Source organism: Hibiscus syriacus, unplaced genomic scaffold (genome assembly GCF_006381635.1).
Source record: "Hibiscus syriacus cultivar Baekdansim isolate YM2019G1 unplaced genomic scaffold, ASM638163v2 tig00112347_pilon, whole genome shotgun sequence".
In the NCBI taxonomy this organism is placed as follows: Eukaryota; Viridiplantae; Streptophyta; class Magnoliopsida; order Malvales; family Malvaceae; genus Hibiscus; species Hibiscus syriacus.
The window spans coordinates 79822-105293 of NW_024063308.1; the positions used below are offsets into that span (position 1 = coordinate 79822).

Below are 25472 nucleotides of genomic sequence, written 5' to 3' on the forward strand. Positions count from 1 at the left end.
ATAGAGAAAACTAGGAGAGGAAATTTACTTGAATAAAATCAAATGATAAAGAATTTGTTAAATTAAGTTTTATAAAAAGAAATAATGTTGAAAGTATTTCAATTAGATAAAGTTTAAATATCTTTGGGTAAAAATAGAAATGTTATAAGTAAAAGTGACTACAATGCATAAAATAAAAATAGTTAGTGTAAACATAGGATTATAAAAAAAAAGAGTGACTATATAAAATAAATGAAAAACATGAGAGAACAAAATATTATTCTTTATGTGTATAAAAACTTTTTAAAAAACTCAATTTATCCATTATGATAGACAATCGTAAAATATTTGTGGCTCATTCTTTGTGCATAAAAACATTAATATAAACAATCATAATATCTAAATTAACATTAATGTAATAATTATATCAGTAATAAAACACTTGTTTCAATGTTTTGTACTCATGTTTCACGGGTTCTTCAAGGTAAAAGAGTCGTACGAGACTCGAACTCGATAAGATTTAATCAGATTTGATTTTGTTGGATTGAATTTTAGAAAAAAAATTTGAGTTTAGGTTAGGTCAATTTTTTTAGGATAAATTCAGGTCAAGTCGAGTTCGGGTTTTTGGTAAAAAAAATATTCGATCCAACCTGATCCAGAAAATAATATAATTATACCTTATATGTTTAGAGATAATTATAATAATATCTCTCTCTATTTTTTCAACAAGATCCCTATTTTATTAAATAAAGTTAATACTTTTTTTTATAAATATAATTGTTTCTGGTTAGATCGGATTTGAGTTTTATCGTAAAAGACAGATCAAATTTCAGATCAGGTAAAATTATTTTAAATCAGAGTTGAGTCGGATTTCAAATTGAATGAAGTCATTCTAAATTCAGATCGAATAGAATTTTAGACAGATGATGTACATTTTCGAGTTGGGTCACCCGACCCATGCACATTCCTAACTAGAAACGGACCCTTGAACTCAACTTCTTCGACCTGGGAAAAAAAACCCTAGCAGCTACTGTATCAATTTCAAAACCCTGCTCCCAACTATGATAAATTACTTATTTTCCTTTTCTTCTTGTTTTTCACTAAAATCATTCTAAATAAGAGTTGAGTCGGATTTTAGATCAAATGAAGTTATTCTAAATTCGAATCGAATCAAATTTTAGATAAATGATGTACATTTTCGAGTTGAGTCCCATGCACATTCCTAACTAGAAGCGGGCCCTTGAAGAGATCCATTCTATAAAAAAAATTGTATAAAATCTCTCAACTTCTTCGACGTCTGGGAAAAAAAACCCTAGCGGCTACTGCATCAGATCCAAATTCCTAGGCTTCCAGCTATGATAAATTACTTCTTTTCCTTTTCTTCTTGTTTTTCACTCTGTTTTTTTCTTCTTCTCTCTTACAGCGTGGTGAATGGGAAATCTTTGATAGGCGGATGTGGAGTTAGAGGTGGCAGCGGCCGGAGTGCCTAAGAAGAGAACATTCAAGAAATTTAGCTTCAGAGGTGTCGATTTGGATGCTCTCCTTGATATGTCCACCGATGAGTTTGTCAAGCTCTTCCCTGCTCGTGCTCGTAGAAGGTAATAAGATAAAGAAAATAAAATTTTGGCAGGCTTCTTTTCTTGTTTGTACTGCAAAATATGATATGATTTTATTTTTTTATTGTTTTTATGCGACAGGTTCCAAAGGGGTCTCAAGAGGAAACCCATGGCTTTAATTAAGAAACTCCGCAAGGCAGTAATTTAATCTTTTGACTCTACACTTTCAGTTCTTGTTCATATCAATCGTATCTATTGGTTCATGACGAGTCACTGGGGAATGTATAGCTTATTTTGTTGAAAGTTGGAGCTTTGCTTGAGGACTAGTTGTCGTTGCGTTACATGAAACTCTTATATTGAACCCATCGAGTGACCTTTGTGTTAAAAGAGTCTTATTTTATGATTTGAGTTTGAGCGTCAGCATGCTTAATCAATGACTAAGAAAGATTACGAATAGTTATTAAAAAAAACTCATATATTATGAATTTATTATGTTAGGATGATAGGATCCATGTTTCAAATTTTATTATTATGTTTCCAGTGGAAGGATAGTCAATTTTCTTTAGAAAGGATGCTGTAGCAAATCCTAATGGATAAATTGAGTCTATTTATGCAGAGTATCATTGTAAATCGTTGTTTACTGTCTTTTTACCGCCTTTACTTAAGCAGATTACATTGGTTATGTTCAGAAACCTTGAATATAATCTAATCCTTGTTATACTTGATTATATGTTTCGAATCTATTTCTGATTTGGTATAGTATCGATTATCGTCTTTATTCTACTGGCTGCCAACCATCGTGTTGCATGCATGATGTCTATATGCTCTTCTTTTGCTGTTTCCTTCTTACTCATTGTCCTTTCAATTTTCCTCAGTGAACCCTGATTAAGAACACAATGTAGTGTTGATCGAATGTAGGAATGCTCGATCATTCGAACAATATTGTCCTAATATTATGGTTTCATGTATTGCATCAGAAAAGGGAGGCCCCTCCTGGTGAGAAACCAGAACCGGTTAGAACCCACCTGCGGAATATGATCATTGTACCCGAAATGATCGGAAGCATGATCAGAGTGTACAATGGCAAGACATTTAACCAGGTTGAAATCAAGCCTGAAATGATTAGCCATTACCTTGCTGAGTTCTCCATTTCATACAAGCCAGTTAAGCATGGTAGAGCTGGTATTGGTGCTACTCATTCTTCTAGGTTCATTCCTCTGAAATGAAGTTCATTTCTGCATCTTCAAATACTTGATCTGCTGTTTACTTTGAACAGACACTTTGCCTGCGCCACTTTTAGTATTTTCAGTTAATCACATTTTTACATGTTTTAAGTTGTATTCTTAGACTTTCATTTGCTCATATTATATATTTTTGGGTAAACTCATGTTTTGTACCTCAACTGTTACTTTTGTTATGTTTTGGTTACACACCTATTATATATTTTTTTCAAAACTATATCTACCGTTATATTTTAGTTTTGTTTTGGTCATCCAATTTTAAAATGTTCATGACACAATTGATATGACAATTTTAATTATTTTTTAATTTTAAAATTATTATTTTATTATTCATTAATTAATTTTATTCAACTAATAAGGTAGTTAAATATTTCAGAATATATTTAGATAACATATTCTTTTGAAGTCATCAATTTTGAACGTAGTGGGGTTGTTCTAATCTTTACTAAGTGTAATTGACTCGTGTACCTAACTATAATCTCAGTGCTGACTCAGATTAAATTTTAAAGTTGTTTAGCTATATCTAGTGAAAATGATTGATGATGGCTCTAATCACATGATGAATTCTTTTATTTTAAATTGATTCTTAAATTTTTAAATATTTTAATTTTATCCTAAAACTATGACTTTTAATTTAAATTGATCCTTAAATTTTTGAATATTCTAAATTCATCCTCAAACTATGATACTCAGTTTAAATTAGTGATCAAAATTTTGAACATTTTAACAACTTCGCTTAAATCACTTAAAAGTTTGGGTTTGAAATTAAAACATTCAAAAGTTTGAGGATTAATATAGAATGAGGGTCATAGTTTAGGGATGCACTTATAATGCTCAAAAGTTAAGGGCTGATTTAGAATGAGAATCATAGTTTAGGGATGAAATTGTAATGCCCAAAAATTTGAGGAACAATTTAAGATGAGGCCATAGTTTGAGGATGTTTAGTGCAATTAACTCTAGTTTTTTTAATAAAATAATTAAGATGGGAAATTGTGTCTTTATCCCATAAATTACTGGACTTCCGCTTTGGACTTCATTTTGATCTTATTCTAGTCTTCACTTTCCGCAAAGCCCATGGAAAAGATCAAAGAAGGGTTTGAAGGCATTCCCAGAATTGAAATTAGAACCTCTTCCACTGTGCGCTATAATCATCTTGAGAATGTCAAAGTTTTCATTTTTTTTATGTTTAATACATGTTCGTTCATCGGCAAGTGTAATATGTGATACGTCATAGGGTCTTAAAATCTGGAGGCCTCACATTTTAAAAAATATATTGATTTTGTTTATAAGCGTTCAAATTATGATGTTTTTTTAAAAATGTAACGATTATAGAGATATTTTGTGACCTTAGTTTCATATGTTTGATTATAAAAAACAATCGTAATATGGTAAATTTTGATATTTTACAATTTCGTTTTATTATAAAATATTTAGGGATTTCATTTTAAAATGTAGCACAGGACCTCCAAATCTATTGAGGTTTAATATAGTTAGTTTTTAATTATTCAAGATCTTTATAAACTTTGATGATTGTATCCAAATATAAACTTTGATTTATTTTGCAACTCATTATTTTTAATATTGTCATAGAACAATTATTTTTTTGAAAGATGACTTTAAACTATATTCCTCTTGACAAGTGAGGATATTAATAAGAAAAGGAAGTGGACAATGGCGGAATATAATGGTGACTAGTGGAGGTCGTGACTCCCAAACTCTATCATTAAATTTCACCACTAAAAGTGGGACATTCCAATAACAATGTCTAGTAATGAAGCTAGTGTATACAATTTTAGATTTAGATATGCAGGTTCTACAACAAACTTCATAGCAATAGAATTGTACCATCAAGTAGCATATTCTCTAGGACAATTAGGCACCTATGTAGAAATTTATTACAAAATAACCTTTTTGTATGCTTTGCACACCAATATCGACTGGTTAATGTCTAATGTTTCCAGATGCTACAATATTACAGGTCAGGCAATAGCTTGTCCACCTTGGATATTAACATTTTTTTATATACATTATTTAGAACTAATTAAGATGAAGCTAAATTTTTTATGGGTAAACTACCCAAATGACCACTAACTATGGGTTGATGTCGATATGATCACCATACTTTTAATTTTGATAATATGATCATATAACTATTTAAGTAGTTTCAGTGTAGTCGTTAAATTTTAGGGTAAACTATTCAAATGACCACTTAAGTATTGGGTTGGTGTCGATATGACCATCTCACCATCATACTTCCAATTTTGGAGATATGACCATATATCCATTTGAGAGTGGTTTCAACCAAATTACCTGCCGTTAAAATCTAACAGAGCAACTGACGTGGCAGTTAATAAAATTAGTATTATTAAACATTTAGTCCTCATAACTTATATATTCTATCAATTTGGTCTTAATTTTAAATTAAATTAATAAATTTAATCCTCTAATCAGATTAAAGTTCATTATCTGCAAGATTAAAGTTCATTATCTGCAAGATTAATCATTTTTTTTATTAAAGTTCATATTCTTTTTGGGGGAAAAACTTCATTAATTGAGTGTTTTTTTATTGATGATTATTCATGGTTTTTGACAGATGGTTTTCTTGAGCTGGGTTTGACCTCCTGAACAACAAGAAATCTTGCATTAACAAGTACAAAAGCATATTACTTGTTGATTTCTAAATTTAAGCTAGGCATATTTTCTTTGTTTCTGGAGGGGAATTTGCCCCTTTTGATATGTATGTTATCACCAGGTCTGGCACACATCATAGAACTAAAAATATCAAGCTCACACATCATAGATCCAAAAACACAAGGGACCATGTGTAAAATTTACCATATAAAATATCAAGCTCGCACATCATAGGATTCCAAATATTTAAAAGTAAAAAACTAAAAATAAACAGTAAAAAGAATAAGCAAAATAAAATGAAAAACATTGCATAGAACTATGTATGTTTTCTTTTCTTTTCTTTTGAATAGTTTTCTCTCGTTCAACCAAAATATAAGAAAAAAAGAGATTACAAATTTCTCTTTATTGTTCAGTAAAATTCTTCACCGATTCACTCACAGTAATTCACATGCAAAGAATCTCCAATAAGCTTTCGTTGATGAACATCATTGGACGTAGTATTATGACAGTCTCAAGATCCAACCAAATTCTTGAACCGAGCATACGCCATTATCAGTACAAACAGAATTGCAGAAATTACCCCCGAGACGATGACCACCTATCATCACAAACACGAGATAAAACGAACAAATGATCATTCACGGATGCGGAGTCGACTAAAATTGATATAATAATAGTTTGACACATGAAACACTTTGCTTACCCATTTAAACATGCATCCATGGTTATCGTTCCATGTATATGGAAAGATTGCAGCCACCAAAGAATAGAAGGATAAACACACGGTTCCCGAACTTAGAAACAGTTCTAACTGCAAAATTTTAGGATCCCTTCAATTGTTACAATGTCAAGGCTACTTAGAAAGAGCTCTAACTGCTAAATTAATATCACTTGAATACTTTATAGAAAGTAGATTGACAGACCTGGATTAGCTGGTTTCGATGGTTGTCAAGCTGCAAAATGAAATAAGCTCAACTCATCCGGGAAAATCATAGTACATAGTAAATATGGGTTTACCTGAATATTGATGTAATCCTCTGTATCATCAATGTATTCCCGCAACTGCGTAATTACAAGTAAAGCAGCAAAAATGTTAGAAATTTAGATTTTGGAAAAAATAAAAAAAGGTCCAAACCAATCCATCCATGGATTTCTTAATAACGGAAAACAAGCTAAATATAAGAAGAAAAAAAGGGTCCAAGGTGAAGAGTACCATCGTTAATTAGTTCAATGTTCCATCAATTTGCATAAAGTAGGCCCGCAAAACAAATTGTTACCAACTTAAGCCTTTTTGGTAGACAAGTCTTTAACACAAGAGGTAAATCATTATTTCAACCTCTAGTAACATTTCAAGCTCCTCCACATCATTTTCATCTCCACGAACTGTTGCTACACTTGCTCTGGAAAATTTTGATCCTACCAGATCCACAAACAGGTGAAGATCCAGCCAACTTTCTCGACAAATAAAGGTCAGCCATATCATCATCATCGTCATCCAGTAATTGTTCAAGTTCATCCCTCACCAACAAAATTGATGATTAGAACATCATTCCTCGCCACTTAATGTAACTATTAAAACAATATGTTTACACTTTCAGGTTCCATTATAATCTGGGCAGTCTCCATCTGAAATATGCAAGAAACTTAATGGACTATTTCGATGATAGGCGTTAAGACTTTCAGGAATATGACATCAGTAAAAGAGTGAACCCTAGAAATGGACAATGGTGTTTACCTCAAATGCTTCATGTTCTATATATAAGAGTTTCTATGCCCTGATACTAATCTTTCTAAAAAAGTCCGGACATTTTCACCAATCCATATGGTAAACAATAAAAAACAGTGGTTTTAGGTAAGGAGCTAATGATGTTGACCGTAGCTGAACTCATCAATCCCTTAGAAAGATACATTGACAGTCCATCTAATAATCAGCCTTTCTCGAATGTGAAAAGCTCAAAATGAATTACAAAATATAACAGTAGTTGTAGTGTAAAGATAGAATATGATAAAATAAAAGTTTCACATAGACATATCAGCATGAATGAAGTTGTACCTTTTGTACCCGAGCAGTCAATCTGGTCATTCCGCTCTTCAATTTACGAACTCTATCCAAATTACGACTACTAATCTGCATACAGCGTATATAAAAAACTAGAATACAGAATGAACAGAACCCAGAAGAAATACGGGCAGAAAATAAAGCTATTCAAAATTTGTAAAATATAAGGTAAATGTGAAACAACAATTACCTGGGAGGTCAGCTCGTCTAAAGCAGGATAAGCCGCAGTCTCTAGTTCTAGTGTTCGTGCTACTAGAAAACTACAAATAGATTCCAAAGCAACCTCCAACGCTCGGAATTCAAATGGAGATTCTGCATGGCATGTACCGGATTGTTTAGACGTCAAAAAAGTAAAATCAAAACATAATGATGTCATATTAAGGATGAATTCGGTGAAATGCCAAATGAGTTTTCTGCTTTTCATCAACCTAGCTGCTTGATAAACATGATTAATAGCACATACCATCTTCTTCTCCCCAACATCATTTTGTCCACTGGTATAATCCTGACCCTGGCGAATGGCATTCACAGGAGGCAAATGCCTATGAAGTTCTTGAACAACAGGGACAACATTTTCATCTGATGGACCTCGAAGCAAAACCTATTTCAAATACAACAAAAATTTCTCTGAAAAAGCAGACAATACAAATCCTAATTAAAAACACTCTTAAACTTTTCACACATAATCATTGATCTTACGAGCTACACAGGACAGCAATCTCAATCAATGAACGCTAAAAAAGCAGCACAAATTGACTAGAGAAGTAGATTATATCATTCAAAAGACAGTCCTCCGTACTTAAGAACTCATTTATAGTTTCAAAAATCATAATTAAAGTTCTTTTGGGTTCATGTATTCACTTCATAAGCATTATTAGGAAAATTCATCCTTCTTCAACTTCAATATTATGAACTAACCCCAGAAAATCCTTTCATGTTTTAAACTGGAAAAAGGCTGAACCACTTCTGCTTATTTCTAATCCACTTCAGCTCCAATCCTTTCACTAAAAAACCAACTAAACAAACCCCATTCCGCACATCAAAGGAACAAAATCCAATTAATGAAAAAAGGAACAAAATCCAATAGCATGCAGCAACCACGGTTTCAAATCGCGGTCACGGTCACGTTTTCGGTCATTTCGAGTTTAATGTGATTGTGGCCGTCGCGGGCGCTATTGCGGGTAACTCAAACGGCGGCAAAACTGCTATTTCACGGGCGCTATCATGTTTTCGGACCGTGATTTGAAACCCTGACAGCAAGTCTATAGAATCCATCCAATAAATAAAACAGACAAATTCAAGATCTAACATTATCAACACAAACAAACAAACTAGTTCTATTAAAAGAAATAACTGAAACACCAATCAATCAAGCCATACATACTCAAAGGCACTTCAGCATCATCTCCTAAATCCCAAATATCATCAAGAACTCCAGAATTAATATCTTAAATATATATATAAACATATAAAACTCAACTGAATTGACAAAAGGGGAAAACCCCACTAACCTCCTCAGAAGTAATAATTGCCTTGATGTGCTGCAAATCAAAGAACACACACACAAAAAATAAGTTTAAAAAAAAAAGAGTTCAAAGAATTGTTGAGAAAACGAAAAAATGATAACAAATGGAACCTCCAAATTTAAGACTATAGCTCCATCACGACCGAGAATGGTCGAAGGGTAAGACAAGAGAGGTTCGAGGATGCGTAAATCTCGGGCATGGATGTTAACTCGGTGCATGATGGCATACTTATCGACATCGAGCAGGGTGGTCTCTCCCGTGCTATCGAGAAGGACCCAATTTCGAGACGGCTGCGCCTTCTTCTTCACCGTCACCACCGCCTGTGGGTCCGCCGGCACTACGTGCACCATTTCTTACCATCACACTGAACTACACCGACCCAACCAACCCCGCTTTTAAAAAATCTAGCAACAAATTATATACATATAGCTTTTTTCTTCTTTTTAAACCACTTCAAAATCTTCCCATTTTCACATGAATTTAAAAGGATTTATTTTCTTTTTTATTTTCTTTGGGTGGACGGCTTTGGAGCTTGGATCCAAATGGAATATGAAAACCTGCTTTCAGGGAATTTATTATTTTTAAATTACTATTTAACTGCGCAAAATAATATGCATGAGAATGGTTTCATTTCTCGTCAAATTACTTTACTCATCCCTATGCTTTATTAAAAGGCTTAATATAAAAATAATTGTTCAAACTAGATCGTTTTTCTTAAAATAGTGCCTAAATTTTCTTGGGTCAATCCAGGTGCCTAACGTTACCACTTTAGGTGTCTCGACTGTAACAACCAGTAAAAACTTCGTTAAGTGACACGTGTCATGTTCTAGTAATTTTAAATTTTAAATAAAAAACTTAAAAATAAAATTTCTTTAAAAAAACCCAAAATTTTTGGAAATCTTAAAATTATCCTAAAACTTTGAAAACCTTTATTTCAATCTCTAAACCCATGTCTGTTACCGCCCTTTGCCATCGACGAACCTCCACTTGTTGACCAATAATGTAACACCCCCAGACCGATGTGGGTGACCCGATCCGATTCGGATGTCACATTAGGGCCACCGGAGCGACCCATCATAAAAATCTTGAAAAAAATTTACAGTTTTTATTAAAACATGTAAAATCATAAAATCATTTAAAAATATAAATGTAAATTTTACCAATATTCAGAAATAAAAACATATTTTCATACTCGTATATAAAACAAAATACAACCTACATGCCCCCTAATCACATGTACCATATTCTACCAACAACGCTGAATGAACTTCCTTACTAATGTCGATAGCTACACTGGTACAATTCTTTTAACCTGGAATGGAGAGTAACAGAGTGAGCTTTGGAAAGCTATGTCATACAAACCTACTAGATGATGCTAAAGAACATGCAGATAACAAATAAGCATAATTTTCTTATTGGTTCAAACATCTACAGATTTTTATGCTGAGCGGAGATCCTACTGATATTTCATGTAGTAACAGACAGTAAGCTTTCAGTTCAGAGGGAAATATTTCAGATGACTGGGTTCAGGAGATCAGAATAGGTTGTCTAGTGTGTTCCCACAAAACCAGTGAAAATGTACAGATCATGTTAAAACATGTTTTCAAAACCAAAATAGTTCCTCCAACCGAACGCCATATACAGCTCCCTAGAACTGCATAACCTAAAGGGGCACATTGGGGCTTGAGAGCCTACCCAAGAAAGATTCTCGGGGCCTTAGAGCCTACCCAAGGGTCACCTTAGGTTCGTAAGGAATTGACAATCGGTGCAGAACCTATAAAATGAATTAACCGCAATGATTGAACCTGCCAGAGTCTTCATACCAGATCCCAAACTATCCCAAATAAAACAATTTTATTCAGTAAACATAGATATCAGAAATCAGGGTAGAGATCAGAATAGAAATCAGAGAAAATATTTATGTGATCAGGGAACACACTAGAGGTTCTAGATATGGTTCAGAGATACTGGATAATCTTATCAGGCAGAGAAACACGGATCTTCAATATATCGTTAGAATGCCGGAAGTTAGAATCACTATCGGAAGAGTTCATTAGCTGATGAAATCATCAATTATTCAGAATGTGATTTATTAAGATCATATAACATTCAGACATTTTTCGGAGACATTAGGAGATCATAAAGGTATTCAGAATCCTTTGCATATGAGTTACTTATGTTTTTAGTTATTACCAGAGTGATTCCAATATTCAGGAAAATAAGAAGCATTTTGGGTATTAGATTCTTGGAGGATTCAAGTGATTTGAGCTGATAAGGGAGAAACGAAGATTCAAGGTACTTACGATTTAAGTCGATCTATCGGAATATCGAGTTAACTCAAGTTGAACAACTCCCAGAACTAATGCATGATGATCGGTCCATTCGTTGCCCTTCCAGGGTATTCACTTTTTAATACCAACAATTCTTGTCCATTGATCACTTTCATAATCATAGCTAAATATATCTTAAGGATACGAACAAATATTCTAATGGTCTTTATTTCATTTCCACATTTCAACAATATCAGGAAATGTCGACGTACTTGATTTGTGGCTCATAGCCCATAAGGAGTTGACTTTTTGGTCAAAGTCAACAACCAACGGGTTGACTCGGTCAAAGTCAACGAGTTTGACCCAGTGAGTTGACTTAGCCGAGCTGACTCGATCGGGTCAAGCGGGTCGGGTAGGCTCTGGAAATTTCTTCAGGCCGAGACAAGGCCCACGCACACCCGATGGCACATGAGGACGCGTGGCGACTTCGGGGTGGTCAGTCGAATCTCCCACAATCTGATATATACCAATATGTAACCAATCAACTCAAACAATTTAATCCAAAACACATCAATCCACCAAATACACAAGATCAGAGCTTACCCACGGGGACGACGTAACCTTGGGCGACAAGATGGGTCGGTTTATGATTAGAATCACCTAGGGAACACCATGGTATGGGCAGTGAGACTCACCGATGGTTGGAACGGCCGGAATCAGCAGAAAACAAACTACGATCGATGGTTTTCGATCATACTTTGGCCTTCGATTCACGACTGACGGTAGCGTTTCACGACAAGAGGGTGGTCGGGTTTCGTTCACCGATCGATGGTGAGTCTATTGGTGGTGTCGGAGCAACGAACAGTGGCCAGACGGTGGAGAGTTGGGACGACAAAGGGGGTTTGACGGGGAAGAAAATTGGGGTAAGTTTTGGAGAAAACTAGATTACTCAGGGGAGGGGTTTTATTTTTCAACATCTAATAAAAATATGTAAATTCAAGACTGGGTCCCTGAATTTCCTACACATTCTAAAATTGACTATAAGTTTTGAAAACTTATAATTTGACCCTTAAATTGGGGTGTGACAAATAACCCCACGAACAACCACTAAAATAGGAGTCAACGAACGATAAATCACGCGACTCCCTAACAAAGAACAAAACTGTAAATCACGACCCCATGCGATCCCGACAGCCAATCAAAGGTAAGGATGATGACGTCTGACTAGGGAGATGACAAGGACGACATCGGTGGCAATGCTCGTTGCTGACAAGGGAGGTAAGGTTAAGGTTAGGATTAGAGATTTAAGATTTTTAGGGATTTGATTCTTTTTTATAGTTTAAGTGTTACACCCAAATTTAGGGCCTAATTTTTTTTAAATTTACTCTAGGGACTAAATTAAAATTTTAACTTAATTCAAGGACCAAAGTGAAAATTTGATTAAATTTGGATCCAAATTTTGACGTAACTAAAACTGAATGACCTCTTATACAATTATACCATTTTTCTTTTTAATGGATTATATAATCTCAAATCTGGAAAGTTTCCTCATTTGGAAACCTTATTTTCTCTCTCTTCAAGCTTTCATCTTTAAGTACGCAATCTTCAATCGACGTTTTATCACCAACCATTGCTCCGTTTTCAACACCTCTCACACCATCGTGTTCCTTGTGTTGTCCCGAATCCATTAGTGTGTCTTATCTCTGTTTCCGCCGACGTGTGAAGGGGTGAGAAATAACAAGTTTTCGACGTTGCGAAATCGAGCTCTTCGCCATTCACCATTGTGAGCCGAGTTTGTTAAGTGTCTCCAAATCCCTTAAAATGCATATAGGAATTTTTTCGACCCCTGAAGGCGCCGCACACGCCCCCATGCACCACTGTTGAGCATAAGGAAGGTCCACCACTTTGTGGGCTTCTAGAAACGGGTCGACCCAACCCACTTGCCCTATCCGACTCGCCTGCCTGATTTGATCTGACTCGACCCATTGACCCGAACTGGTCCAGCCCGAACCGAACCGATCAATCGTTGACCACCATTGGCTTTTTTCTAAAAACCTCCATCTTGATGTTTTTTGACATCTTGAGTTTGATTTTGTTGTCCGTTTTGCTAAAGTTCTGACCCAAAGTCCTGAATCGAGCCCATTAATCTTAAAATGCTTCATATTTTTAGCATTTTGCCTGTTTATTTTAGATTTGATTATGAAATTGATTCGAGTGTATATTTTTATGAAGGTACTCGTGTTTCCCCCGACCCATGGCCGATTAGATCATGTGCTTCCTGTCTGTCAAATCTGCACGATCTGCGTTCTTCAAGAGTTACTCGTAGGTTTTCGTAAATTGTTTAAATAGAGGTTATTATTATTCATATTAGGATTATGATATGGATTTTCCATTTCGTAGGATCTAGTGCTGTTGTTGATCGTGATCGACAGACCCAATAGTAGACTTTCTTATCAGACTACTTAGACTGTTACAGGTGTGTTTCCTGATGGTGTACATTACTCTTTTAAACTACCTATCTGAACTGTTTTAGATTTCTGACGATACTGAATATTTTTACGACATAATATATGATTTTCTGAATATTGTTTATCTGATATCTGATTTATTGTATATTTATAATATGATCTCTGGTTAATGTATTTCTGTATCTGATTTCTGAATTTTATGTTTTAATGGATTAAACTACCGTTTTCACTCAAATACGTATATATTTATTATTGTAATTGGGTGTATTATTGGAGGAAGCATCTCAAACCTAGTCTATGACTTGTAAGACCTCATCACATGCTCCTATGCTTATGCACAAGGTAAGTCTTTACTGCAGATCCTTATGCTATATGTATAAGGCCCTTTGTAACCCCCTAGACCCGGTCTGTGAGTTAGACCCAAACCTAAGTGGTCACATATCCCATTCAGAGGTTTTTTTTAATATCTTACAATACATTATATTAATAATACAGATATGTCCAAAATTATAGCAAATACATGTCACCAAACATAACTGAAAAACATATAGAAATATATGTTCGTACAAAATAAGTAGTTGATTTCCACTGATGCCAAATCTGCTAGCTTACTGTCTGCTACTATCTGAAAAAGGGTAAAAACTACAGAATGAGCTAAAAAGCTCAGTGTGCTCCATACGGTATATAAGAAAAATATACAGATAAAATCTTTCAATGAAATCGGTTTATGCAACATGTTTTTATTTTTATTTTTAAACATGAACACTACCCCCATCCGTTCACATCATAGTTGTGTAGGTTCCCCATAACTATACACCCAACCGCACATGCCATTTAGACCCTGAGCACAAAGCCGAGAAGTCTGCAAATAATCTTCCTTCAACAATACCCCCCCAAATGACAATGAATGTATTCAATTGAAAACAATGATTAATCACTTAAAACATAACAAATATTTCATACTTAGAAACCATATGCAGAAATACGGAAATCAGAATTCAAATCAATAATTCAGATATCAGATAAGCAGATCTCAGAAATCGGTATGAAATACCTTAATTCAGAAATTATATCAGAATATACAGCAAATCAAATATCAAATACTCGGTATTCAGATAAATTATTTAAATCAGTAATATAATACTGTTAGGAAACACACCTGTAACAGTCTGAGAAATCAGATAGGGAAGCCTATTACTGGGTCTGTCGATCACGTTCTGCTGCAGCGCTAGATCCTACGAATTGGAAAAATCCATATTGGAATCCTAATATAAATAATCTAAATATTATTTAAATAATATACGGAAACCTACGGGTAATTCTCGTAGTACGTGGTTCAGGCTGATCTAACGAACGGATAATACCGGACCTAATTGATCCTTGCTCAGGTGAAACACGAGTACCTTCATAAAATATTTTATTGAATAAATCCTTGACCAAATCTCATTTAAATAATCAAAATATTAAAATATTAAGCCTTTTGGGTTTACAAGCTCGATTCGGGAATTTCGGGTCAGAATTTGGCAAAACAGACTTCAGAATCAAATTCAGGACGTCAAAAAATATAAAGTATGACCTTCCGAAATTTCGAATTCTTGGTCAAAATTAAAGTCGACGGGGTTGACTGATGATTTGGAGACTTTCGGGTTTGAATTTAGCAAAACGAACCCCAAAAACGGATTCAAGACGTCGAAAACTATCAGGATAGGTATTCTTGGTCGAAAACAAAGGTCGTTTAATAGCTAGTCAAAGCCGGTCAAAGTTCTGGTCAAAGGAGGTCAACAAACTGTCAAATGTTTTACACAAATATAACTTTTTTAAATAATTACCAAAATAGCACCCTTTTTGAATTAATTCCCAAAATAGCACCAATTTTTGAATTAATTCCCAGAATAGCACCTTTTTCAAAAAAATTACCAAAATAGCACCCATTTCGAATTAATTTCCCGAATAGAACTAAACTGAATTAATTCACAAAAAAACACTGGTCAACGGTCAACGGGTCGGGTCAACGGGTTGGGTCGGGTCAACGGTCGGGTCGGGTCAACGGTCGGGTCGGGTCAACGGTCGGGTAAACGGGTCGTGATCGGTCAAAACCGGTTCAAAACCGGTTTAAAACCGGTTAAATCGGTCAAAACCAGTTTTCAGCGTTCACTCGCCTGCGGCGACGCGTGTGGCGCGTGCGACGTTCTCCGGGGCTCTAAAAATCACGGAAAAATTTCTAAAAATTATTTTGAGCGATTTCGAGATACTTACAAAAATCGGTTCAAATTTTTGAACGGCGGAGAGCTCGATTTTGACTTGGCCGAATCTTTGACTGATCCACCTCCCCACGCGCCGCCGTCAACGGAGATCGAGGATGACACCGGCGGACTCGGAACGGCACAAGGAACACGATGGTGCGGGAGGTGTCGTAAACGGAGCAACGATCGGCGATGAATTTAGGATTTTCTAAGTGATTGAGCTAAAAAAAACGTCGATGCTTTGACTTGAAATTCACGACGTTTGGCAGCGTTTCGCTTCAATTAAATTGAAGGGTTTGTTCCTCGCTCGATGATGAACACGATGGTGGTTTTAAAATGACGATCGGAATTCGGACGGCGTCGGGATCATCGTCGGAAGTTGAGGTTGGGGGAGGGAATTTGGGAGGAATTGGTTTCTGATTTTCAGAAACCAATTCACGTATATAACAACCCATACCTAACATTTTAGGGTAAATTCAGGGCTTGGTCCCTGAATTTTCTTTAACTCTAAAACAAGCTTCAAGTTTTAAAAACTTCCAATTTAGTCCCCAAAAATCCACCAATTTTCACAATTAAAACCTCAATTCCCAATTAAATATTATTTTAAAATTTTTCGGGTTGTTACACCCTTACCAGATATACAAGTGGATGAATGATTATGGGGAACCTACACATTCTGGTGATCGGATTGAGGTAGTGTTCATTTTTTAAACATGTTTGATTAATTGATTTTTACTGAAGTATTTTATTTGTATGTTTTTATACACCGCAAGGAGCACACTGGGCTTTTTAGCTTATTCTGTAAATTTTAACCTTTTTAGATAGTAATAGACAATAGACTAGCAGACTTGGCATCAGGAGGACCAATTACTCCTTATTTTTGTGTACCACTGTATATCCATATATGCCTTTTTGTTATACTTTGGTGACATGTGTTTTTGCTACTGTTTTAATATATATGTATTACCATTATTTTGTTATGTATATATTTTATACGGTTTTTTCTGATATATGTATATATGTTTATCGTATGAATCTCATTGATGATAGTTTCATATTATATTGATATATGGATTTCAACGCTATTTAAATATGAAAAAGAACTTATGAATACAATATTTAACTTCCTAGATTTGGGCATAACGTCCAGGCCGAGTCTAAGAGGTTACATTAAGAAAAATTAGAGTTTTTTAAAATTTAAAAATATTTTTTAAGTTTTTTTTAAAACAAAATTTCCAAAATTACATAAAGGTGACAAGTGTCGCTTAAAATGATTTTTTAATGATCATTACAAACAAGACACCTAAAATGATAACATTTGTAACGATAGGCATCTGGATTGACTCAAAAAAATTAGACACCACTTCAAGAAAAACCGTTATAGTTTAATCACTTATTTTTATATTAAACCGTATTAAAAATGTGAATATGTTACCATGCATATTATTAGTTTTTAAAAGAAAACTTAAAGGCTCGTATGCCCTTTAAAAATATCTCTTTTATCAAATTATTCTCTAAAGTTTTTTTTTATGTTCTGGCCCTAATTTTAAAAAAGTTATCTCTCCAGCATCATTTTTTTAATTCGATTAGAAAAAAAATTGACCAATCAAAACGTGTCAGTTGATAATTTCGATCGGTTAACTTTAATAAAAAAAGATAAATGATATGTTAAGCCTTTTCATTTATTTATTTTTGTCATTTTAGTCTCTAAAAATTTATTTAAGCCAAAATTAACCTTATCTATTTTTAATTTTTAATATTTAGTCCAACGTCATTTTATAATTTTATTTATAATGTTTTTTTACTTACATGTATTCGATATATTAATATCATTTATTAACTCGATCAAACAATCGAAAAAATATCAAGAGATAATGAATTGTCTCTTCAAAATTTAGTGGAACAATCAAAATATATAGATAAAATTTACACTTGAGCAATTTTGAGAATGATAACTATATACAATGAAGTATATGTCAATCTAGCATACTACAACTATTTTTGGATGATATTCCTTGTCAATAATGTTTCTTTGGGTTGTTAGGATCCTTTGAACTTGTTTTTATACTCTTTCTCTGATTATTATCTTTTAGGAGTCATTAGGGGTCACTAAAGCTGTTACCTACAAAGAAACAAAGCATTTATAACACAAGAGATCGATCTTTTTTCAAATTTTAAACTTTTTCAACCTAATGGATCGATAATTTTTTCAAAAATTTTATTATTTCCAGCCAAAAGATTGATCTTTAGAAGAAAGGGGTCGTATTTTTTTGTTGTCCCCAAAAAAAAGGTCAATCATTTTGTGAATGGATCGATCATTTGGCTACTAGAATCAATGAGATAGATCGTTTTAAAAGAAGGGGTTGATCATTCGATGAAATGAATCGATCTTTTTAGCAAAATTTCCTAGAAAATACGATTTTAAATAGAAAAAACGATCTTAATTGATTTTGAAAAAGTTTGGCCAAGTATGAAATCATTTAAAATGATTTTTTCAAGTTTGTTTGAACTTTAAATTATTTCGAAAATATTTAACTATGTCAATTTTTTTACAATATTTATTATATCAAAAAATAATAATTCAGACTTCAACAATCTCCTTTCTTTTACATATATAAAAGAACTTTTTAAATAAAAAATTGTTTTTTTATGAATGCCCCCTTAAAAAATATTATTTTGAAATATGAATTTTGGTAAATGTTTAGGCTCTTTTTTCTTTTAACAAAATAAATTTTTTATCTTCACTTATTTCTCCCCTTTTTATTATATAAAAATAATTTAAACTATATATATATATATATATATATATAGTAGTTCAAATCATAATAGTACAATATAAAAATGGAAAACTAAATAAACTAGAAGTAAATATAAAATTAGAGGAAACAATATTAAGCATCAAAGGTACTTAAATAAAATAGTTCAATAAAAACATTTAAAGTGCCAGCATTAGTAAACAATAAAAATCAAATCAAATATGAGTCCTTAAAATATAGCATCAGAATGTCTAAACAAAAGTATGAAAATGTATGCAACTAGGTGATGGTGATAAAAGAAATAGGAAGTTAAGATCATCAAATTAACATGGAATAGCTCAAACTTTATCACCTAAGGAAGCTTGTTGAACCTCAAGAGTATCTAAACTCGAATCGACATGGGAATAAAATATCTAAAGTATGCGTAAAATAAGTGTTCAAACTATATCGTTTTTCTTAAAGTAATGCATAAATTTTTTTTCGGTCAATTCAGATGCCTAAAGTTACAAACGTTACTACTTTAGGTGCCTCGACCGTAACGACCATTAAAAACTCATTTAAGTGACATGTGTCATGTTCTGGTAATTTTAAAAAAAATTATTTAAAATAAAAAATTTAAAAATATAATTTATTTTAAAAAACCTTAAAATTTTTTGAAATCTTAAAAAAGTCCTAAAACTTTGAAAATCTTTATTTCAATCCCTAAACCCACGCCGATCGCCGCCCTTTTTCCGTTGTCGAACCTCCACCTGACGAACAACCACCAGAATAGGAGCCAACAAACGACGAATCATGCGACCCCATGCGATCTTAACGGCCAATCGACAGCAAAGATGACGACGTATGATTAAGAAGATGACAAGGACGATGTCGGTGGCCGTGGTCGGCAAGGGAGATGTTGAGTTAATCGATCGATGGAATCGGCCAAGAGGGGGGTGAATTGGCGATTAAAAATTTTGGTGGAAGCTTTTGCAGAAAATTGAAAAGATTTGCACAGTGATTTAGAGTGGTTCGACTTTCTCAACCAAAGTCTACGTCCACTACCTTAGCTATCCACACTAAGGATTTTCCACAAATTACCTATTTTTTCTTTCTTTTGAGGACAAAGAGTAACCTTACAAATCCTCAAGAATTATACCCCAAATTCTTGAGAAAACTCTCTCCCAAAGAGAACAATACAAATTTGCAAACTTACAAGGAAATCCTCACAAGGTAGATTGTTTGCACAATTCCAGAACAAAGAAAAGAACACTCAAGAATGAATACAATTGAGTACAGAAGTGTTCTTGAAAGCAAAATGAATATTAAATGAAAAATAGGCTTGAAATGCTCAAATTTGAAGTTTGATGCTTTCTCTTTGATTCTCTCTTGATTCTAGTTGCTTGATGTTTCTTGTTGTTGATCAATGGTTTCTAAACTTGTTTAAATACTCCTTGAATCAATTCTGAACGTTGGTGATAATTAGTGAAGTCAATAGAGCCGTTATTGTGTGAAAACAATTAATTTTCTGGGTGGGAGCGTCTCATGCATCGATGCATGACCATTATGCATCTGTGCATCAGTGTAAAATTTCAAATATTTTGACCGTTGGACTCCTAGTGCATCGGTGCACTAAGAGTGCATCGATGCATGAAGTGCATTCGATGTTTGAAAAATAGCCTGGTGCATCGATGTTTTAATTAAATCAGAGTGCATCGATGCATGAAGAGTGCATCGGTGCATGAAATGCATTCGATGTTTCAATTTATTCATTGATGCATCGGTGCATGCCTTTGAAAAATTGATTTAAGGCTTGATTTTGGTTCAAAATACTTTGTGAAAATTGTTTCAAAAATAGTTTAAGTACAAATCACAATTTTACACATTTAGTAAGGATTAAAATTGATCTTTAAAGACTTGGAGTAATAATTTGATATTCGATTGAATCGAATATAAATTGTAAAATCATTTGTAAAATCTTAAATTTAATTTGTTATATCGAAATATCAAAAATGTTTTCAACAATCTCCCCCTTTTTGATATAACAAAACACTTGGGAAATTTTAAGATTTAGAAAATTTAGAAAATTATTTTTGAAATTAACTTTTGAATTTGAAAAATTACTCGCCCTTACTATGACACACATCTTCTCCCCCTTTTTGTAAAATCAAAAAGACCCTATAAAACGTTTTAAACAAGAATGTTTGAGAAACTTAAGCCAATTATTAGCTGTTAAGATCACAATCAAAAGAGAGATTAGCCATTAGTTTCATAAATCAATATTCATATAACATGCAATGGATAATTGGTCATATATGTCTAATGATGCAAAAAAAAAAAATTAACCAAACCAAATGTATATATATATGAAGTTCAAGCATTCATAAAATAAGTCCAAACATCCGTCAACCAACAAAGTTAAAGTATCCAAAAACAAACAAACCAAAAATATCAAAATCAATCCAAGTGTTAAAATCAAGAAAGCATGACAAGAAATACAAATCTGCTCCATCGGAGGATCGAGAGGAGGAGGATAATGAGCTCGAACTTCAAGAGTCATAGCATCCATACGATCACGCATCTCCCTCTGAAACTCAGTAATATGAGATTCCATGGAAGCAAATCGTAGATCAAACGCCTCTAAAAAGGATCAAAAATAAGATGGTGTTTGATCTTCTTGCCGAGCGGGTTCCGGTGCATTAGCTGGATCGTTAATATCTTGAAATATCCCTTGAAGCTTGGGATCGACATTCACAGCCGGAGGAGGAGGAGGAGCACGAGAAGAACTAGCTCCCAGAGTTTGTTTATTTGGTCGGAAGACCCAAAAACTGGTGCGTTCATCTTGAACCCAATCCGCTTTCTTTAAAGATGTGAGATTGATTTGATTTTGGAGAGGGATGGGAGTGTCGAGATAAACGTCTAGACCAAATTTGATAAACATGTTACTAAGTAGACATCCGTAGGCTAATGTTTCAACATGTTTAGAAGGGACAATGTTTACGATGTCTACTATTTGGCTAAAAATGACCTGTGGAAGATTTATTTTGATTTTATTTTTAATACAATACATCCACCATAAATCCCTAGCACGTAGAGTGGAGTACCTACCAGCAGAAGGACGAAACCACCAAGAAATAATAAAATGAAGGAAACGGTCGTGATGGGTTCGAAGGGTACTGACACTAGCATTAGGGTATAGGGATAAGCCACAAATTCTTTTTCGTCAAACACACAATCATCATATAACCCGAAATGAGAAGCAATAGTTGCGGAATCAACAACAATGTACTGTCCTAGAAGATAGGATCTAATTCCGATGGTTCCACATTGGGTTTGATTTTGAATACAGAACGCATTGGAATAGAAAATGCGGACTAATTGGTGGAAGACGATAGGTTGAAGCGAAAATAGTTTATCAAACTTCCATTGTTTAAGAATTGGGAGGTATTCAAAGTCAATTTTGTTCATGGCTTGAAGCGAGGGAATACGTTCTTCCCGAATTCTATAGGATTGGAATGACTCAATGTATCTATTGTAAAGGTCGTTTCTACGAAGCTCTGGCATATTGAACCAAGAACTCAATAGGCCACTAGTAGTTTGAGGAACGAGATTAGGAGGTAGAGGAACGGAAGAACGATGTGAACGACTAGAGGAAGTCCTAGGACGTTTAGGATTAGACATGGTAAAGGATTCGGAATAAGAAATATAACCTGCAAATTGAAAACACATGTATGTACAATAATCAATCCCAAAACTCAATTGAGCACTCAATAATTCAAGGTTCTCTAAACCGAATCCTAATGGGCAAAGTTTTGAAAACTATTTGAAAATAATGTTTGTAAAATTATAAGATGTATAGTTTTCATGAAAACAACATAATTAAATCAAAAACATCAAATTTAAAAATTAATTTTAGAATTTCGATTTTTTTATTTCGAAAATTAAAAAAAAATCTTGAAAATTTATGAGTTTTTGATGAAATTAGTTGGAAAATTGAGTTTCTAATCATCAAACAATCAATGCCCGATATAATGTTCATCCTAGAACTAATCAAAACTAGTTCTAAAATCAAAAATTAATAAAGTAGAGGTTTTTGAAATATTACCTTGAAAATTTCGGATTGAGAGGGATAAAGAGATGTTTTGCACGATTTGATGATAAAAGCAGGATTAGGAGATGAAAAGCTCAAAGAATCTAACGAAAAATCGTTGATTTTGAGCAAGTGGAGGATTTAGAGAGAGAGAGAGGGTCGGACGACAGAGAGAGAGAGTTTAATAAAGTATGAGAAAATAAAGAGAAACAGGGTTTTTAACCAAAAACCCGACGGATGCATCGATGCATGGTTTTGTGCATCGATGCACATTCAAGGCATGCATCGGTGCATCATGCGGATGCATCGATGCACATTCAAAGGGATGCATCGATGCATTGTTAAGTGCATCGGTGCATTAAGCACAAAAATGTCAAAAATCCATTTTAAACATTTAAAATGCTAAATTATTTGGCTCTAGTGGTATTGGCAACTCATATATAAAAAATTAATTATGTTCAATCAATCAAATTAATCTTTAAACTTTATTTGAACATAATTTTAATTTTTACTAAGAATCATAAACTCCCCCTAACTAATAGCAAGAATGCAATCAAAGATTATTATTATAAGCATTTTTCAATATTTATTAAAAGTGTTAAAATTATTTAAACACTAAGTGAAGATAGGTCAGTTAAACCTAATTCTCTCCTAAGTGTCCAAAATCTTTCCTTATCTAAGTGAGACAAATAGCATTAGTATTGTCACACTTGATAGGAATAGTACTTACTTCAATTCCATAATCAAAAAGTTGTTGTTTCATCCATAAAACTTGTACACAACAACTACCAGCTGAAATGTATTCCGCTTCAGTGGTAGATAATGCAACACAATTTTGTTTCTTTGAAAACCAAGAAATTAGCATATTTCCAAGGAATTGGCAAGTACCGGAGGTGCTTTTCCTTTCTAATTTGCATCCTCCATAATCCACATCTGAGAAGGCATGCAAGCTAAAGCTAGAGTCTCTAGGATACCAAAGTCCTATACTAGGAGTGTCCTTAAGGTATCTAAAGATCCTCTTAACAGCTAGTAAATGTGATTCTTTAGGACATGATTGAAACCTAGCACACAAGCAAACACTAAACATAATATCCGGTCTACTTGCGGTTAGATAAAGCAATGAACCAATCATGGATCTATATAATTTAACATCCACACATTTACCTCCTTCATCCAAGTCAAGCTTTGTAGAAGAACTCATTGGAGTGGCATAGGGTTTCTCATTTTCCAATCCAAATTTCTTGAGCATATCCTTGACGTACTTAGCTTGATTGATAAAGATGCCATCTTTTCTTTGCTTGATTTGGAGTCCCAAGAAATATGAGAGCTCCCCCATCATGCTCATCTCGAACTCACTTTGCATTAGCTTAGAAAATTCTTGGCAAAGAACATCATTAGTAGAACCAAATATTATATCATCAATATAAATTTGAACTACTAATAAATCTTTACCTTTTCTCTTTAAAAACAATGCAGTGTCAACCTTTCCTTTTGAAAAACCTTTTTCAATTAAAAAATTTGACAATCTTTCATACCAAGCTCTAGGAGCTTGTTTTAAACCATAAAGAGCTTTTGTCAATTTTAAAACATGATCCAGAAAATTTGAATCTTTAAAACCTGGAGGTTGTTCCACATACACTTCTTCTTTTATAAAACCATTTAAAAATGCACTTTTAACATCCATTTGATATAATTTAAATTCATTGAAACAAGAAAATGCTAATAACATTCTAATTGCTTCCATCCTAGCTACGGGAGCATATGTTTCATCATAATCTATGCCTTCTTCTTGAGTATAGCCTTGAGCAACAAGTCTAGCCTTGTTCCTCACTATATTACCACTTTCATCAAGCTTATTTCTAAATACCCATCTAGTACTTACATGAGTTTTATTACTAGGCCTTTCAACTAATGTCCATACTTTACTTCTCTCAAATTGATTTAATTCTTCTTGCATAGCCATAATCCAATGTTCATCTTTTAATGCTTCTTTGATGTTATTAGGTTCTATGCATGAAATAAATGCAACATAATTACAAATATTTCTAAGAGAAGATCGAGTAGTTACCCCTTTAGATGGATCACCTATAATTTCACCATCCTTGACATAGTTGTACTCTCTTGGATAAGATACTTCCCTTTCTTCAATGGTTGGATTCTCGAGGGGATCATGAGTTTCCTCATCTTTTGATGATGATTCTCTAACGTCATGTCTAATGTCATTTGTATTTACAATGCCTACATCATCATTAACACAAGAATCCTTTCTCGGAAGGGGATTATCATCGAAAACAACATGTATAGACTCTTCTACAACTAAAGTTCTTTTATTAAATACACGATAAGCTTTAGAATTTAAGGAATAACCCAGAAAAATTCCTTCATCACTTTTAGCATAAAATTTGCCAAGGTTTTCTTTACCGTTGTTTAAAACAAAACATTTACATCCAAAAGGATGAAAATAACTAATGTTAGGCTTTTTATTTTTGAAAATTTCATATGGAGTTTTCTTTAAAATTGGCCTAATCATTACTCAATTTATAACATAACAGGCGGTATTTGTGGCTTCCGCCCAAAAATATTTTGGCAAATTATTTTCACAAAGCATGGTTCTAGCCATTTCTTCTAAAGTTCGATTTTTCCTCTCAACAACTCCATTTTTTTGAGGGGTTCT

General features: G+C 33.7%; 1 protein-coding gene and 1 pseudogene across 1 annotated transcript; one reads left to right on the top strand and one right to left on the bottom strand.

Moving 5' to 3' along the window:
* Positions 1 to 1366: 1366 nt before the first annotated feature.
* Positions 1367 to 2815, top strand: LOC120178323 (40S ribosomal protein S15-like). The gene is made up of 3 exons (XM_039184193.1): positions 1367 to 1577; positions 1677 to 1734; positions 2513 to 2815. Exons 1-3 carry the CDS (start codon positions 1528 to 1530, stop codon positions 2759 to 2761), a joined length of 357 nt encoding a protein of 118 aa, XP_039040124.1. The 5' UTR covers positions 1367 to 1527; the 3' UTR covers positions 2762 to 2815.
* Positions 2816 to 5864: 3049 nt separating this feature from the next.
* LOC120178360 lies at positions 5865 to 9478 on the bottom strand (annotated as a pseudogene).
* Positions 9479 to 25472: the final 15994 nt, after the last annotated feature.